Source organism: Astatotilapia calliptera, chromosome 11 (genome assembly GCF_900246225.1).
Source record: "Astatotilapia calliptera chromosome 11, fAstCal1.2, whole genome shotgun sequence".
Taxonomy (NCBI): Eukaryota; Metazoa; Chordata; class Actinopteri; order Cichliformes; family Cichlidae; genus Astatotilapia; species Astatotilapia calliptera.
Genome location: NC_039312.1, coordinates 12,078,871 through 12,098,438, shown reverse-complemented (window position 1 = coordinate 12,098,438; position 19,568 = coordinate 12,078,871). Strand labels below are relative to the sequence as shown.

Below are 19,568 nucleotides of genomic sequence, written 5' to 3'. Positions count from 1 at the left end.
AGTTATTAAGTTAGCTAAAGAGTTGGGATGCTGTGTAAGACATAAATGAAGCTAAAATACAAAGGTTTGGGCACCGTTTTGCATGTTTCCCTACTGTAGGGGTCTCTGCAAGCATACAGAGGGGGTACTCTGAGAGGGTACAAGATGACAACTCTGGAATTCTACTAGAAACAGTCGATCATATTTGTTTGTCAAAGCTGAATTCAGGGCAAACTACGCTAAATTAGCGTTTTTAGCTAACAGCTACAATAAGCATAAAAGTTACTGCACGGCTATCATTTGTTAACATGACGCTTGTTCTTATACATGTAATACATTTATTACCAACCTGAGAGTTTATCCGCTGGTCATTCGACATGACGAATGACTTCTGAAGTCTTAATTCAGCTCAAGACGCTGTAGATTCCCGTCAGTAACACTTTCGGTCCGCTAGTAAAACGTAGTTCTATTAATCTGCGCTTGAACCGGAATCGGATGTAAGTTCCAAAAAACTGAATTTTGGAACTGAAATTGAATTGTAGAACTGAAACTGAATGGTGAGAAGTGAAACTGAAATTATTCGAGAGCTGAATTTTTAAAGGATAAAATGCAGTTTCAAAGCAAATCAATTCATTTTCAAAATATAAAATTCAATTTCAATTTAGTGATGATCATTTTCAAACCATAAATTCAATTTCAAATTAGACTAATTCAAATTCAGTTTTCAAAAGCATTTATTCAAGTTACAATTCAGATTCAATCGGAGCAATTCAAATTCAAATTGAACTTATTCAAATTCAGTTTCTGATGGCACAGATTTCTGCCCATAATAGTGCCCCTGTATTGACCTGATATTAATATATATATATATATATATGTATATATATATATATATATATATATATATATATATATATATATATATATATATATATTGCTGTATCGAACAAAACCTAATTGTAAATCAGGCGCCATACAGAAAATCACGTGCTGCCTTCACGTTACCCTGTAAAATCTGGCTATTACTTTATTCGACATGATTGTGGGACAGGTAATTGCTATTAGTCTGAATAGTAATTTTGAGGTCATAAGTAACATAATAAATAACTTTGGAGATGTTTAAGGAATCAAGCACTGGGCACGAGGAAAGTAAATATTTACTGTTTGATTTGCATTTTCGCCTCCTCTGTGATTTCCCACCGTGCGTGAACGTGGCGGGGAAGTACGACGGTTACTGACAGCTACACTTTCTCTGCATACTTCGAAAAATGTCGATTTCCGAGGAGATGTACCTGCACTATCACGGACTGATTGTGCCCAAGGAAACTCACTCTTATGAGAGTTTGGAGTTTGCTCAGGGATTCAAGTTTGAAGACGACGACGTCCTGGCTGTTACCTACCCGAAGTCAGGTGAGAGCTTCTGTAAAACACTCAAGCGGCTTTTACTTCACAGAAAACTGATGACTAAACCTTTGTGATGGTAGAATTTGATGATAGACGCTGCACCTGCGCATTTATCTGTGTAAGTGGTGTCAGACAGAGCACGCAGAGTCTGCGGGTGAGGGTGAAAATAAATGAGGTTCGCGAGTGAATTGTACGCCGTTGTTGTACAATACAACAGTTGTTGTACAGTACAACAGTTGTTCTGCCAAAAAGTGATTTCCGGTATTTGCCAAAAACTGATTGCTCGTATTTAAACTGCTATAAGTGTTGGCCTATAATATGTGAAACATATGTCAAATGCATCTAGGGTTGCCAACTCCCTGAAAAATAAATAAGGGACACCTCGTGGCCAGGGCCGGGCAACCCAGTTGTCTTCACCCTTCCCAGTGTGGTAGCTCTTTTTTTGTGTGTGAAATTATTTTTTAACCATTTGACTTGAACTTGATTTAAGCAGATGCATATTCTTTGTGATATGACCATATGGGAAACAAATGATCATTTAGCCATTTATTTTTAGCTCACAATGACAACATTAACACAGTAAAACAGGTCTCTTTCTTAAACAGAAGCCTGTCATGCTTAACTTTTGAGAATATAAGTAAATCTTTCTTTAAAAGAACTCTGTCCTACTTAACTTAAAATTATATAAATTAATAGAAAGCAATAGAACGAAAAATATTCTTGTAACAGTGCACATTTAGTGCATTTAGTACAGTTGGCTTCAGTTGAGGTATTATTTCAGCTTTTCTAATGCTAATCAGCTGCTCCTGTTTGTAAACCCACTTGTTCCCATGATTACGCATCTTAACTCATCATCATTATTCATCTATGTATTACTTTTATGTATTAGTCATCTATTTGTTGTAATCATCTATCCTTGCAGTTGTTTATTACACAAAATAAATTATATTATTACACTTCTGGCCACATAGCCCTGATATTCACTGCACATGCCCATATTAACCTTAACCAGAGGGTTTAAAAAAACAAACCAATGTTTACATACCATATCTGCCCTCTGCCATGGCCTGGCGGACAAAAAATTGGTAAAGGGTTCCCCGAGCTTTCATGCCCCTCATGTTCTTCATGTGCCCACCATTAGAAGCATGCCTATGGAAAAAGTGCGCCAGCACACAGTGCAGTGCGCTTTATAGTGCACTTTTCCAGCCAGGTGTTTTCCTTTTCCCATTCCTCCCTGTACTTTTGCAGCCTTTTTTTTTTTCTTTCTCTGAGCGAACAAACATTGCTGCTCTAATGCTGGGCTCACACTGTGCGATTTTTGGCCCATTTTGAGCCGATTTTTGAGTCGTGCGACCGATTTGGTGATCAGCCCGATTTTGGCCTTCATCATGCGTCGTGTAGTATACGTGGGGTAACGAGAAGCGATTAACACCTCACGACCAGCTCCCGATCATCAATCGCTCGTGAGGGTGTCACCGCAGCTGCTCACGCGCAAACACGTAAACGTCGGTGAAAAAGACGTTGCAGCACAGCTGTGCAGCGTGTGATCTGGACACAAGCGATGGAGGCACAACTTGTAGAACTTTGGAAAGCTCATCCGAGCCTTTTCGATGTGGCATCACAAAATTATCACGACCACAACAACCGTGAAAATAGTTGGATTTACATTGCTGCTCAATCACAGCTGCCTGATCAATGTTTTTCATTAGCAATTTAGCAAAGTTGATGTGGTGGTGTGTCTGTGTGAGTGAAAGACAGAGAGAGCGAGCGACAGATTTTCTGTTATAACCTTCATTTTATGGACGCACAGTGTGCCGTCCGAGACTTGCACCGCAGTGTCGGCGTTTGTTCCCCTGTTGGCCATGCTTGTTGTTGTGGTCATCGGTTGTCTTCCGGTATTTTCTCCGTAAGCGACCTTTCCTCAACCAATGAGATGAGCGGTAATCTGACTTGTCATACTCGAATTGTCATAAGTGTGCTGTCAGCTCATTGGTCACAAAGCAGGAGAGGGGCTGGGAATTATGTTTTCAAACAAAGTGTTAATTCCATTAAAAGTTATAGACTACTTTTGATTCTCACTGTATTACGGGACAAAGTGCGTCCCTTATTAGCTCAATACGGGACGTGTACTTTTGTTTCTAAATACGGGACGATTCCGTTTTTTAAGGGACGGTTGGCAACCCTAAATGCATCCCTTATGGATGACATAAAGTCATCTTGAGCCACAAACAACATTAGTGTAAGAAGGTAGAAGCCGCAATCAGTTTTTGGCAGTGACTTTTACGTAACCTTTATTTATGCAGTTAAAAAAATGTCATTAACATTAAAAATGTCTTTTGTGAGAGTAAGCTGGCCAAGAGGACAACAGAAATGGCAGCAAATATTACAATAGTTCTGTAAAAATATTTTAAGTGGGGATAAACGACCAAATTGGTTATAATGTAAGTACAATAACACAGAGTTGTAAAGATACTTGAAAAACAGATAATTTTTTTATTCTATATATAACCCCTTTGTAAACCCTGTTCACCGAAGTCTGTTTACGAACATACGTAAAGATATTACACATAAAAAATACACGGAAACATTGGAAATCAGTTTTTGGCAGGCAATCACTTTTTGGCACAACACCGTCCTTGAACAGTTTGCTGCTCAACCTGAATGTTTACTATTACCAGTTTGCCTTTGAAGGCTAGAGACTGCATAAACCTATATATGTGGTTAAGTAAGCCTAGATACTGTGCACTATGCAAGAGTTATGCAAAGTTTTTCCAGTCACTCCAAAGCCGTGTGTCAACTGTTATGATATTGTGAAAAATGATGCAAATGGCTGTGGTGAACATGTACTTCAAGAAGAGGGAGGAACATAGAGGGATGTATAAAAGTGTATAAAATGTGCAGTTTGAAGGAAATGGGAGTCTGCAAGGTAGTGGCAGGTGAGAATGTAGCTAGGCAGATGAGTCGCTGAAGTTGAAGAGCAAAGAATGTTTTACAGAGTTCAGAGAGGATTTAAGATAGCTCTGGGTGGAAGGCAAGGGTTATCAGATGTCTGGGAAAACTGCGCAGAATGTATCCTCTGGATAGTTTCCAAACAACAAGTAGACTTGTTGTGAAAAGAAGAACTACAGGAAAGTATCCAAAGTGAAGAAAGACCTGAGTACTGGGAGCTTGTCATACAGCAAAGAGAGCGCTTATGAAAGGAAATGGTTTATAATGAGTTGTATGTGAGGCTGCACACTAAGAAAAGAAAATGGGGCTTGTAACAACTGGCTAGTCAAGACAAGGTAGAAAGGATGTCCAGCAGATTAGCGTGGTTAATGATAGAGATGAAATATACCAACAAGTGAAAAGAGTGTGTTGAGATGATGGAAAGCACTGCACCTGGCAGTCATGTGTGTGTATGATGTGCAGGATCTTTAATTGGAGAGCAGTTACAAACTGTGCTCACATTTACTAAGACCGATTTTCATAAGCGTTCCTGATACTAAGCACCGGTTCCCACTATTGTTTCTGTTAACCCGTTATGCAGTTATACTTGAAGACCTGGGCCCTATTTCAGGAAGCCAGTTTAGAAAACTCAGAGTGAAAAACGATACTCAGGGTTGAGTAACCCCGAACTGTCCAACTCGGAATATTCGGTTTCAGAAAGGCTGATAACAATTAGTTCAATCAACGCGGAGTTGCTTTAACCCCAAGTTAAACGCGCGCACAAGGATACATAAAGCCCTGATTAGTGGAGCACAGATTAAGCGAGTCACCATGGAGACGGAGGGAAAGAAGGCGCGGTCAATGTATTTTACAGCACTTGAGGCCGAAATTCTGATGGCAGCATATGCCGATAACATGCAAATTTTGCGGAAAAAAAGTAACACAGCCTCAGCTGCAAAAGAAAGGGAGCATGCATGGCAAAACATAGCCGACAGAGTCAATGCGTGAGTGTTAATTTAAACATTGATCTAGGGATTTCCACCCATTTAACACGTTATTTTATTATATTTTATTTTATTTTATATTTTATACATTTTATTTTGTGATGTGACGTGAGCGCAGGTGCAACCCAACAGGCCCCAAACGTTCCTGGCAGCAAGTAAAAATGAAATATAAAAATATAGTCCAAACAGGTAAGGTGTAATTGTATTATGAGCCATAGTGCTTGGTCTGTTTGTCCGATGTAAATCAATTGCAGTTAGAGGCTACATTAATTTCCCCTCTGTAAGCACTTATTGAAATTATCTGAGCACATTACAATTACATATTTGCTTACTCTGTATGCTCAAATGTGACCCGTTATAGCCAACAGAAAAAAAGGCCCGAAAAACAGGTGGAGGTCGTCCACCACCACCACTCACAGAGGCTGAGCAGTTGGCTTCCATATTTGTGATAATGTTGGCAGCATCACATATGATCTTCACAGTGCAGAGAACACAAATTAGCATCCATTACTATAATAAATAATTTGTTAGTTTGAAATGCTACAGGGAGCTATGTACCTGTACATTAATGCTGTGGAAAGACTTCCTGTTCACATAGTCTCCTTCATTTACTGAAGGAGCAATGATTGGAATGTGAGTGCCATCTATACAGCCAATCACGCCTGGGAACCGTGAGAATAAATGTAAAATTTAAGTAGTAGTTCAAGTATCACCACATCATGAATTAAGTTTCGTTCATCCTGCTACCTGCAATTTTGTGGCATCCCTCTTTGATAAATCTTGTGGGTCTATGACCGGGGAACACCACAAACGAGTACAGGAGACGTTTCAGTGCAACTGTAACATTCCTGACTGCCCGACAGACGGTAGCCTTGGAAACATGCTCAGCGTCACCAATATTATACAGAAAGCTCCCGTTTGCAAAAAACCGAAGTGCAATACAAATAATATGTACAGAACTGAGAGGATGTCCGCGATGTGTCACATGAGCAATATTAGGCCTGAGGATGTTATTCAAATAAATTATAGATTGTGCTGAAAAACGGTGACGTTCACACAGAAAATCATCAGGAAATGATAAAATGTCCAAACGCGCTCTAATCACTCTCTCCCGGCGGAAAGCTCTGTGGAGAATTTGGGCTTCAACATCTACTGGCTCTTCAAGGAAGGGGCATGCCATGTCTGACACTTCCTACAGTCAGGTTTCTGACAAAGAGGCGGAGAAGGTCAGGGTTAGTTGAAGTAAACCTGCTAGGGGGCAGGTTAGCTTCACGGAGTGTGTCGTCATAGTAACTCACTCAGAATCAGTGTTGGGTAAGTTACTTTAAAATAGTAACTTAGTTACATTACTAGTTACTTCTCTCAAAAGTAACTCAGTTACTTAAAGTTACTCGTTACTTTCAAAGTAACTAGTTACTAGGGAAAGTAACTTTGGTTTTACTCAGAATTCTCTTGTTAATGTGTTTCTTCCATAACTTTGCCAGTCTTCTAGCTTGCTTACTTGCCACAAGTGCACTGTGCCACCTACCAATAGAAAGGAAAAGATAATGTGCACATTTCCACGAGAGAAATCCCACGCCTGGACCGTCATTGACTGCTGCCATGATTCTAGCCTACGTCACAGCGTCATGCGCGCCTTTTACATCCAACACAAAAACTGCAGTCGTGGTGCTTTCGATTGTACTCAGAACTCGGAAATTCTGCCTTCTGAATAGGAAGATGTAGGTAACACCAGACTGCAGATGAGCTGCATACAGAGCTGGACTGGGACAGAAAATTGGCCCGGGCATTTTGACTAGAGACTGGCCCACCATTATAGGAAAAATCATAAAGCCTTTGAATGAAAATAAACACTGTTGTGACAGTGATGTTCACTGTTTTGATGGTATATATGCATCAATCTATCAATCGTTTGTTGTAAGATTCAGATAATTATTTTTTAAAAGCTAGACATTTTAAATGGGAATAAGAAAGAAAAGTATTTCCTTGTGCCCCCCTCTCCCTGTTAATGCCCTACCTGCCCCCTTGGCCACACTTTGCTAGATCCGCCCCTGCACAGTTACCAGCTGTCAGCTACTTAGAAAAGGATCCTGGGGTTATTTGTCTCTCAGAAACAGTTCATAACTTCCCTTCAACTCATTCATGTCACCTAAAAGGTAAACCTGTTTCTCCATCACCTGTTCAGCTCTGATGCTTCAGTAAGGACATCTCCTGGTTTCATCTTCATGTTTCCCTCTCACCAGATAACCAAACTGATATCATGACCAGCAGCTTTACAGCTGTGGCTCCAGCAAACATCAGCCGATATTAGAAATTAATATTAAATAAATTCTAACAATAGCTGATCAAGCTTAAACGTGCTGCTGTTGTTTAGCGCGACATCCGCTGGTTTCCTCTTTTGGCGCAAAGTGAGCGATAAACAAACAAGAGAGAAAAGCCGATCAGCTGATCATTGATCAGTTTTCATGATTGAAGTAGAAACAGGAGAGGGAAGAAGAGGCAGCTGTGCAGCGTAAAGACACAGAATAACTCCAGCTTTGTGCCTTTTTCATTGTAGCTGAATTACGGGACAAACTGTTCCTTTTCACCTCAATAAGAAACGCGTAATATTTCTCTGAATACCAGACGGGACGGTTGGCAACTCTAATAACTTATGAACAAAATAAAGTTCAACATCAGTATCATAGCACCACCCAGCTGTATAGAAACGCCGTCATGCTAGCTAGCACGCAGTACGGAAAAAGTCAGAATAACGAAAATAAACTCCACCTAAACTTGGTTCATATCTGACCCAGAGAGACTGCAGGTCATAACTTCTTACCTGAAGTTCAGTTCACACTTGGACCGGCGGCCGCCTCGGGTCTCTTTTCCTTCTGCGTCCTCTTTCCATCCTCCACCTGCTGCCCTCCACCACTTGCTAATGTTACTGAATCTGTGGAAGCTCCATAGCCACCACACGAAGTAACGAGTAACGAGCCTATTTAAATCCCAGTAACGACTAACGCGTTCCTGATTTTGGCATAATAACTAGTTACCGTGCTCGTTACCACAATAATAACGTAGTTACTGTAACGCGTTACTTAGTAACGCGTTAGTCCCAACACTGCTCAGAATTAATCTAAACTCGCTTTGTGAAACCGAAAACCCAGAGTTTTCGTTAACTCAGGGTATACTTACTCAGAGTTTGCACTAAACCGGCTTCCTGAAATAGGGCCCTGTAGCTCATACTCATTTATTTTTTTATTGCTATTTCTTCAGGTACAATCTGGATGCAGGAGATCCTCCCACTGGTGCTGAATGGGGGGGATCTGACCCCCATCCATACCATTCCTAACTGGGAGAGAGTCCCATGGCTGGAAGAGAAACAACTGGCACGGGTGGTGGATAAGCTGGCATCTCCACGGGCACTGGTCTCACATTTTCCCTACAACCTCATGCCCCCTTCCTTCTGTACCTCCAAAGCAAAGGTAATGACTCTGTGTGATATTCCCAATGTGTTCCTGATTGTGTAAGAGACTTTACACACACGTATGTTTTTGCACTCTTTCTGCTGTAGGTGATCTACGTCATGAGGAACCCAAAGGACATCATGGTGTCTTCATACTACTTCCACCAGATGGCTGGCTTCCTTGAGGATCCAGGAACCTTTGATGAGTTCATGGATAAATTTCTTGAGGGCAAAGGTCAGAGATCACATATGCACAAGAGGAGACATGCAAGAAAATCAATATTTGCAAGTTCTATCACAATAGTGGTTGGATCTGTAACTGGTCAGCCAATGTCTGCTTCATTTGCAGTGATGTTTGGAAAATGGACAGACCACATGAAGAGTTGGAGAAACAGTGAACTGGGAGACAGAATAATGTACATTACATATGAAGAAATGGCTCAGGTAAAACACTTCCAATGTTTTCACTGAAAGGAAAGTATTTCATGTGAGGTTTTTTTTTTTTTCTTGACTAAACTACCAGACACAGTGTCTCATAGTGCACCGCATTGTCAGTGTGTGCGTGCACACTATGAGAGACAGGTGTAACAGAGAGCTGCCATTACCTGCACAGAATAAATATTTTAACTCACACTTTCTCTTGTTATATTTTCAATTGTCATATTCTGCATTGAAGTAAACAGAAAGTAATTGGAGGACTGTTGAAACTTTTATTCATTATCAGGTCATCAGCTGAATTACATGAGCAGCTGTTGTTAGCTGTGTGTGTATTTGTGGGTGCGGTTGTCTTGCTCAACTTCAGCCTGCACCTCGTCACTACGGCATTCGCCTACACTATACAAGTAAAGAAAGCGATCTATATCAATATACTAGAGCTGGGCGATATGAGATTTTTTCATATCACGATATGTTTTTTTCATTTCAGGCAATAACGATATCTATCACGATATAAGCCAAATAACTATATTTGTTAGATTTAAATGTGCCGTTGCTCACAAGTAAAATGTGAAATAATCAGCAGCTTGTTTTGATTTAAATATTTATTTCCCATAATAAGTTCAACAGGGTAGATGTACTAAAGGAACATGAGACTTTTTCAGATAAATAAAGGCAAATATTGCAAACTACACAAAAGGCAGCCGCTAAAGCGTTTAAGTTTCAAAATAGAACAAACGAAACAGACTAAATTGTCAATTCCACTTAGAAACAAAATATTAATTCTAAAAATAAATCTTAGTTTGTTTTATAGAAGAACAGACAAAATTGACTAACTTTTGTCAATATCAAATAAACTGAGAACTAAAAGGAAATTCTCAATCTCTCCTTGTTGTATAGCTTAGCTTTTCAAACAGTTTTAACAGTTACTTTAGTCTGACAAAAGCCGAATGACGAATTAGTGCTTCCAGTCAGAGATTGAGCATGCACCGCTTTATTGCATTTCCAGACTTGCTTTTGGCACAATTTACAGTGCGCGCTACTCTGTTTTTTGTCAGACTTGAAATAGCCGAAATACCTTCACACTACGGAACTTCTATGGCTCTTCCGTTCGACAATCTCTCCGGCATTGGAGCCATCATCTATTTTCTCTTCGGTCACGCTCTCGGTTGATTTTTCTCTAGTCAGCACACTCATTTCCTCCGTTACCCGGGCGGCACGCCGGCTGGCTGCTTCCCAAAACAAATACACATGTGCGGCTTGGCACTTGTGCTGTACGTAACAAGTCACGTGACGTGACGCTGCGGCTGCGATTGGTTCGGCTCTGCGCTACTTAATTTGGATTGGCTGTTTTTTTTTTTGTTTTTTTTTTAAGAGGACAAGAGCGGTGAGGCCTATCGCAATAGTTTAATTTTTCTATCGAGAAAAAGTTATTTCGCAATACATATCGTTATCGTTCTATCGCCCAGCTCTACAATATACAAATCTGTTGGTTAAATAACATGAATTTTTGCAAACATAAATCATAGTAGTCAGCTAGAACATCATAGAAAGAAATAGTTTTTTCAGCCTTTTACTCACCTCTGCTGCTTCCTGGTTGCAATGTTATGATCGGGGAAGATTGTGCCCCAGGCAGTGTTGGGAAGGTTACTTTTAAAATGTATTCCACTACAGATTACAGAATACATGCCCCAAAATGTATTTTGTAATGTATTCCGTTACGTTACTCAATGAGAGTAATGTATTCTGAATACTTTGGATTACTTAATATATTATCATGCTTTTTACAACTGCATGAATGTACTGTTGCTGTGTGATTTATTACTATTACTGAAGGTCCGTGGCTCCGAACCGTAGTAAAGGGACCTCTGGCTAATACGTCGGTTCCGAGTCGGGCTCGTAGCCGAAAAATAGAGACAGAGAGAAGCGTTGAAAGGCTGCTCCAACGGAACTTATTGTTTCAGAGGAAAACACGAACACAGTGTACACTCGAGTCTTAATAGCTTACTTACAACTGGGCTCGTCAGGCACTCTTCTTGGCTGCAGTGGTTATTATTGTTTCTGCTCTGTGAAAGCTCGTACTTTTCCACTCACATTTTTCTCCCTCCTTCGCTCACAGACACATAACAGGTATGGCAGTCCATTCTCCCTGCAGCACGGACTACACTGCCATAAGGCTACATTCTTTAGGCCAATTAGCTTAGCACGAGAACAACAACAACAAAAAAGCGCTCTCTAACCCAGGAAACACACAGTCGCAGAGAGAGCGCGTCACCATGGCAACCGTAACGCTGCCGCCTGGAACAACAGAACATAGCTGTCAAACAAAACCCAAACAGTCCTGACCCGCCACAATATGAAACAGGGAAGTACCGCCGTGTAATCCATTTATTTCAACAAAGTAACTGTATTCTAAATACCACCTTTTTAAACGGTAACTGTAACGGAATACATTTACTCATATTTTGTATTTTAAATACGTAACGGTGGTACATGTATTCCGTTACTCCCCAACACTGGCCCCAGGACCCGCAAACAATTTATTTGTTCCGGGAGGAGAGTAAGGCACGAGTATAGGGTATGGGAATTTATTTATTCATTCATTCATATTTATAATAGGATTATTGTTGGTTATTATTTTAAATGTGTTGGAAAGTTGGAAATGTTTGTAAATAGTGTATTTTTATAAATATTTCTGTGTTACAATGCAATTTCTTTTGTATCATCTATAGTCCTGAGTGAAACCTGCAGAATGGAATATGCTGTGAGGTTATTTAAACCCATCTATTCCATTCAGTCAAAGACTCTTTGGTTCTTATGTTGGATGTCTGCTTCCATGGCCACTCGACCAAGCTGACAACTGTGTTTTTAAAAATTGTTACTTACCTACATCTATATTGTGTTTTGAGTAGGGGTGGGACTCAATTAAAAGAAAGTTAATCTAATTAACTAGAGGTTTTGTAATTAATGAATTAATCTTGATTAATCACATTTAATCGCACAAGCAAATGTGCCTCAAAGCGCAAATGTTTTTTTTGATTTAAAAGGGTTTTAGTGGGCGACAGAATAAATAATAGACATGGTCATGAAAATTGTAAACTCAAGCTCTTAATTTCTGGGGGAAAAAAAAAATTAAACTGCATTTCAATTCAAAACAGAGAAGCAAAAATAATATCTCTGGCCAAAATTGGGCAGACTTTAAAATAAAATACTGTTATAAGTACATTTTCAAAATGGTATTGTCTTTCAATAATAATGATAAAAATTTCAACATAACGTGCAGTTTTTCTTCTTAAAAAAATAAAGCAGAAATATAAAAGGTTATTTGACCAGTTTCACCTTTAAACTGTGAGTAACCTTAGCCAAAATTATTTTGTACATTCCGCTAAAACAGTGTGATCATCGACTATTTTAGTGCAAAAAATAACAAACCCATTGGACTCACAATACCTACGTACTCCATACTGTCTGTGTCTTTTAACCAGTTACTTAGACAAAGTAACTGTGCTTTTATCTGTTTTTATCTTGTAAGGTATGAAGATTCATGTGCTTTGTGCTGAGGTGTTTTTTTCTGTTCTCAAACTGCTCTCCTCTCAGGAGCTCAGTCTGCTTTTCTCCTCCTCTCCCCTCATGTATTGTGCATTTCATTGTTTTTCTTATCATCCTTTGGGAAGACAGCTCTCTGATGTGATCTCCCAATGTGATGTTTTTGCAGTGTATATAGTTAGAAGGGGACCCATTTCACTGCAGGTAACATGTACATGAAACATTGCAAGTGACAGGTAAATGCATAACCATCATCATCATCGCTTCCAGGCCAGGCCAGACAGCTGTGGGTGGGTCTCTGCTCGACTGGACCACCACTGCAGTGGGGAGTCTGTCTCGCTGATGATGGATTCTGCTCTGTACAAACTCAGAGCCCTGTTGCACAGGGCATCCTCATCTCAATCAGAGTCTGAAGACAAAGAAGAGAGGAGGAGGCCCATTGTCTTTGCTGCCTCCTTTGTGGTGGCATCTTTACGCTATTCCTGCAGCAGGGCTTCAAGGCTGGTCCAAAACTCTTCTCGCTCTCCGCTTGCAAGATGCTTTAAATCCTTAAAGCGTGGGTCAAGCACAGTAGCTATCTTGAGCCACTGATGGTTGAGTGTAGCTACACGCTGGGATAGGTCCTTTGTGAAGGCAGTCTTAAATTTCACCATGTAGTTTGAGTTATCATTGGAGACCTCCATGGTGTGACGCAGGTGGCAGAAAGCAGGTAAAACCACGGAATATAAGACATATGGCTCACCTCCAAGAAGCTCAGTCACAAACCTGTAGTAGACAGTTCAAGAAAATAATGTCCTAAATTCTTTGTTTAATGCTACCGCATCCGGGGCAGCCGATGCGCCAGTATTGGGGAACAAGGATGCTGGTGAGAAGTGGGCTACTGGCCGAAGGAACCGAAACATCATCACACCGAAAGTGGAAATACAAATTTGAAATCATTGCCAGAACTACTGAACTGCAAAATCGACATCAGAGCTTTATCCAAATTATGACTCACAGGATCAGGGCAGACGGTCGTCAAACCATCACTCAACGATGACCAGATGGCACTCTACTACTCGGGTGGAGAAAAACGAAAAGCAGGAGTTGGCTTCATGGTTGCCCGTCGCACAGTCAAGAGTGTTGTCTCATTCCAGCCAATCTCCAATCGCCTTGTAGTGCTCACCATCAACGGTAGCATCAAAACCCACCTCATTACCATCTACACACCAACCGAGACAAATCCAGACCCGGCCAAGAACAATTTCTATAACCAACTACAACACACGTTGGATTAAATCGGACTGGGTGGGAGAGCACGGGGTCGGGTCATTTTGGACATGGTGTAATGAACAACAACGGTTTGCGCCTCTTGTCCTTCGCCAACACCAACAACTTCATCATCGGAAAAACACCCAATTTTAACATCCAAAGAAACATCAACTCACATGGCAAAATCCAACAGGTGATGACTCAGCGATGTTGGATTACATCCTGATTGACTCCTGTTTCCGTGATAAATCTTCTACTACAAAGAGCCAAATGCAAATCGCACCCATTGGCAAAGCCCAACTGGAAATGCCTGTCAGATCCCGCTTACAAGGCAGAATTTCAAATAGCATTATCCAGCCATTTTGCTGCATTGGTGCCATCCGAAGATGTCAACGTCAAAGAGCAACAAGTTTTGGACGTCATCATGGAAAGCGCCAAAGACCTGTGCCATCCCACACGCTGCCGAACACAGCCGTAGATATCCGACGAATGTCTCGATATGGTAGATGAAGCGAAATATGTGAAGCTGGTCGACTTTAAACGATATCGTCAGCTCAACAAGGACGTCTGACGCCGATTGAAGGAAGAACGCGAGGCTTACTGGAACCAAGTAGTGGCTGACTTGGAGGAAGTGGCCTCAAAGCATGAGTGCCACACCATTTATCGAATGCTCTGATGCCTGAGTAGAAAAACCAAATCAACAAATGACAACATCTGAAAGGCTGATGGCACCTTTGTATGATCATCAACTGAGCGGTTACAGTGCTGGACGGAGCCACAAGGACCACCAGCAGAGCCGCCACCCATCGAAGCACCAGAGACCCCGATGGTCCGATGATGAGTCAACCCTGGCAAAGGTGAAGACAGCCATCGGGACTTTGAAAAATGGAAAAGCGCTTGGTGTGGATGCAATTACAGCGGAATCGATCAAGGCTGGCGGTGATGTTCTTCTCCAACAAGTGCACCTTCTTCCGCAAAAAAATGTGGCGCACAGAGACGATTCCAAGAACATGGGAGAAGGCCATCATTATCCCAATCTTCAAGAAAGGCAACAACCAAGAATGCCAAAACGAATGCGGCATCAGTCTGCTCTTGATCAGTGGAAAAGTCTTCATGAAAGTAATTCAATCATGCCTGCAGAAACATCGCGAACAAACGAACCGCAAAGAGCAAGCCGGCTTCAGATCTCACCGCGGGTCCTGTGACCAGATGTTCAGTATTTGCCAGGTGAGGAGCAAATTTTATGTGGGAAACGGACGGTCATCATCTTTATTGACTTTCAGCCTACATTCGACTGCATCGATTGGGCAACACTTTGGATGACACTGGAGACTGAGCACATCCCACCGAAAGTAATTAAGCTCCTACAGGAAAATTAGAACGGATCATTGAGCCAAATTCGCATCCGAAACAAGCAGTCGACTGAATTCGCCATCCGCACAGGAGTCACCTTACTGCTGCTCTTCAACATCATGGTTTACACCATCATTTGACCGTGTAGTAACATCCTGTGTGAGTGGCTCTTTCTGTTGCTCCAGTCTTGTTTGCTCCTGGTGTAGTTCCTCCATATTAGCAGGGGTGTCTGTAATGCATCTCATTTTGCTTCCCTTTCAATATCATAAGGCTGTTCAATTTTACTTGAAATAGTCTTTCGGCACAGCAGTTGAAAGTTGGATCACCTGATGCTAACTGTAGCACATTTTCTAACCCCCTATCTTCTACCACTGATAGTAGTCTACAGTCCAGAGCAATCCTTTTATGCGAGAGTTGGTAAGTTTGTCCAATATTGGCTTACTAATTTTGGTTCTGGGGCCAGTCATTTCATCAAATTTGGACTGTTCATATGTTTTATTGTCACTGCCAGTGCTAGGTTCTGTGCCTCCTGCAACATGTTTTGAATTTGGATGGTATCGTAAGGTTGAGGTGCTTCGGTGGTATGGAAACTCCTTTTTGGACAGCTTGCACAAAACCATGCTTTTATCAAGGCTTCTGTCAGGTAGTCTTTTGAAATGAAATTTGCCTCCGATCAGTCCTAACAATGCGCGTTCTTCTTCTCCCTTTTTGTACATCTGATGTGTGCATTAGTGTAGTTGGTATTCCAGGAAATTGTGCATTGACAAAAGTTCCCCTTTGCTTGAAATGCAAAGTGTGATTAAATGCGTTATTTTTTATTTAAATTATATTAATAAATTATTTTACATGTTTAAATTCCCATCCCTAGTTTTGAGACACAATTTCCCACATATTTTGATGCTCCACCTAAAGGCCCGAGTGCACCAATGTTCCCTCTAAGCTGCGCACATGCACAATTGCGCACTGCTGGCACGGTCTCTGCGCACAGAAAATCTGTGTTGTGCACAAAAAAAAATCTAACCTGAATTGAAATTAAAATTAAAACTTTAACAATTCTGTTTTGCAGTGTTAGTCAGTGAGTGACTGGCTGCTCCTGTATGGGATTAGAACGATGCCACCGTATTCCATAGTCCAGCCAATAATGCCATTTACATTCGCAGCTAATCAATGTGGTTGACAGGCTATGACAGCGTCCTTATGTGCCGACACCGGTGTTTTAGCTAGCAAAGCGGCGTGGCTTATGTGGAGTGAAGCCACATTAATGACAACGTGTACAACCATTGGAGATGTGAGCAGGACAGACGAAACAATTGACGGAAAAAGTGTGGACTTTATACCAGTTTTTAAATTGTGTTGATAGGCCACCTAAAACCAGAGTTATGATAAAAAGATATGCAATGTTTGGTTTTCTTCCTGAATACTATTGGTCATTATATACTGTATTTTGCAAACAGAGAATTACAGGACTCTCTCCCAGACCACAGACTCATACTCATAATTCAAGTCAGAGCTTTATTTAAAAAAGAAAGAAAGTTGTGTTTTCAAAATTGGAGTTAGAGTTATTTTCACTTCCAATAGTGTTAACATACTAAACAGGTCATGAACAAGATTTTTTTTTTTTTTCAAATTTTCATTGTCAGTGTGCTGAAGCAGTTAATTAAAAGTAGTCTAACATAAATGCTTTAATTTGATTATTTTAATAAACCATGTAATTTGGATGGATTCGATGTTGGCGTGACCACAGTGCACACTTCTAATGTTGCTCACAGTGGTCCAAGGGACCGCGCAGGGAGTTTGTGTGTTCGCTCAGACACATGAAAAATTAGAGGGAACATTGGAGTGCACCCTCCACATTTGTCACTTTGAGCAAAACAAACCCAGACTTATGTCTTCCCAAAACTTGAAATTGTGACTTAAACTATTCAAACCCCTGACCTTTCAAAGTTTGCTCATGAAATGACTTTAGAATAAGTTTTCAATAAAAGCCAAATTTAAAAAAACACTGACTGTTTCACATTATATAACGAGCGTGTTTCTTCCAGGACCTGCCTGCGGCTCTCAGGCGTATTTCTGATTTCCTGGGCTGCAATCTGACTGAAGAAGTAATTCAGAAGGTAGCAGAGCATTGTTCTTTCAAGAGCATGCAGAACAACAACATGTCCAACTTCAGTCTGATCCCCAAGGTGTACATGGACCATGACAAATCTCCTTTCCTAAGAAAAGGTGAGTTTCCATATCCCATTATGACACATCTGACTGGGTTGAAAAATTAGTGATATTGAACACAACACACCAACTTGGACGCGTTTGTTATCAAAGATGTCTTTTCAGAGTTTCTTCCATGGTCAATTTCTGTTCTCATCAGGTGTTTTTATGTTTATGTGACTCTTTGCATGCGTGTTTTTGTTGTCAGGCAATGCTGGAGACTGGAAAAACCACTTCAGCTCAGAGCAACTGACCCGATTCACCTCTGTGATTTCCAAAGAGCTGGAAGGTGAGAGCTTCTCTCTGCCATGGAGCTTGGATTGACCACCATCTGAAATAGTGAGATGGAGAGATCAGGAGTGGTAAAGACAAAATCGAGACCTATATCGCGAGTAATGTTATATTTCTTATAGGAGGCACATCTAGTATACATAGAGCTGCCCCAAAAAAACAAAAGAGTGCATCGACCAGCACAACAAATTTTGGATCCTTCGCTCTGATTTAGCGGTGAGTGCAGCGCATGCCGTTGTGAAAGGGCCTTTATGCTCCGCAGTGTGACTCACAGGTCCCAGGTCAGCCCTGACTTTGTGTTAGGTAATACTAAAGTAATAATGGGATTTCTGGTATATCACAGCTTTATCCTTTCAACAGCTACCGGAAGTTAAGGGACCTAGCTTATAATGAATATTCATATGGAAATCCTCCAGCTTCAAACTATATTACCCTTCCAGGACCTGCAGCTCAGCAAAGCACCCCTTCGACAGCCCAACCCATCTGTCTCTGATTGGATTGTTAAATTTGTGATTGACCTGACATTGACCAATCAGCTGAAAGGAAGAAGAATTTGGTCAAAATTTTTAAGTTTAATATATAGTTTTTTGCTTTGCATCTGTAACCAGACCTTAAAAAACAAATTTGTAATGTGTAAATATTTTTTTACAAATACAAATCTCTTTTACATTGACACAAATTCTCTTCCATAGATGCACAAACATAAAATTTTCAGATATTTGGTTTACAGGTTACAAAACTCAGTTCACAACTATGCTGTCTGATTTACAAAATATTCGTACTTGTAAAATATTTATAATAAATATTTTAAAATATTTATAACCACAATTTGAGCCCATAAACTAGTGCCATGAACTAGTGGTAAAAAACTAAATTGCCGCAAAATGACGTCACTTCCGGTTTCGAACAGGTCATGACGGACATGCGATAGTTCGCGCTGATGGATGTAGGAAGTGTTACAAACAGCTGATCGGATCGGCAAAGCGTGTTTCTGTAATATTATGTTTTTGTTGCTACAAGTGCTTTTTATGCAGTTTTTGCAAAGCTATATGTAGAAGGAAACTGTGACCTAGGGCAAGCTGATGGAATAAGATGTAAGTACAACTCCTCCGGTTTCATATGCAAAAAAAATTATTGCGCTAGCTTACGTGGTTGCAGTGCTACCGGGATTTAAAAATAGTTATGTAAAACGGAGCGTCCCCGCTCCGACCGGCTTTAAAGGGTTAATATATATTGTTTTTTAGTGTGTAATACTTATTGCATGTTAACCTTGTATATGATTAACTTTTGCCATCTAGGACCACCATATTCTGGATCTGCATGTATTTGACATTTAACTGGTACAATTTTTAAAGTTACTGAGCATAGCACATTCACGGCACAGTCCACATGTTTCTGCTAATACAAAGTTATGATACTGCAATCTTAATTAACATGGATGTAATGTTGTATTTAATTTGTTGTTGAGAATTTTAACAAGAAGATCAATAAAGTCATTAACAGTAACTTGTTGTCTTATTTACTTCTTTTATAGTTTTGATGAAATAGTAGTCAAATTTTAAATGCTAAACATCATATTGTTCTCCGGACGTATGATAGACACACAGGCTTGTTTTTATTTCAGCTGTAGCTGTAATAACAAGAATGATGGATGAATCTTTGAAAAGACACATTTCTGTTGGATTTTGTAAAAATAAGGCCTACAAATAAAGCTCCATTCCCCT

The 19,568-nt window shown here is 40.4% G+C and overlaps 1 protein-coding gene across 1 annotated transcript; it reads left to right on the top strand.

Annotated features, from left to right (window-relative positions):
• The first annotated feature begins 1,158 nt into the window (after nucleotides 1-1,158).
• Nucleotides 1,159-18,771, top strand: LOC113032558 (sulfotransferase family cytosolic 2B member 1-like). Its single transcript, XM_026185544.1, has 6 exons — nucleotides 1,159-1,389; nucleotides 8,574-8,782; nucleotides 8,872-8,998; nucleotides 9,113-9,207; nucleotides 17,391-17,571; nucleotides 17,762-18,771. Exons 1-6 carry the CDS (start codon nucleotides 1,248-1,250, stop codon nucleotides 17,875-17,877), a joined length of 870 nt encoding a protein of 289 aa, XP_026041329.1. The 5' UTR covers nucleotides 1,159-1,247; the 3' UTR covers nucleotides 17,878-18,771.
• The last annotated feature ends 797 nt before the right edge of the window (nucleotides 18,772-19,568 follow it).

What these genes read in the sequence shown, in the direction of transcription:
- LOC113032558 (XM_026185544.1), top strand. Translation starts at nt 1,248, where the DNA reads ATGTCGATTTCCGAGGAGATGTACCTGCACTATCACGGACTGATTGTG. An exon ending in TCTGTACCTCCAAAGCAAAG is followed by an intron (nt 8,783 to 8,871) that starts GTAATGACTCTG and finishes TTTCTGCTGTAG; the next exon opens with GTGATCTACGTCATGAGGAA. An exon ending in ATCTCCTTTCCTAAGAAAAG is followed by an intron (nt 17,572 to 17,761) that starts GTGAGTTTCCAT and finishes TTTTGTTGTCAG; the next exon opens with GCAATGCTGGAGACTGGAAA.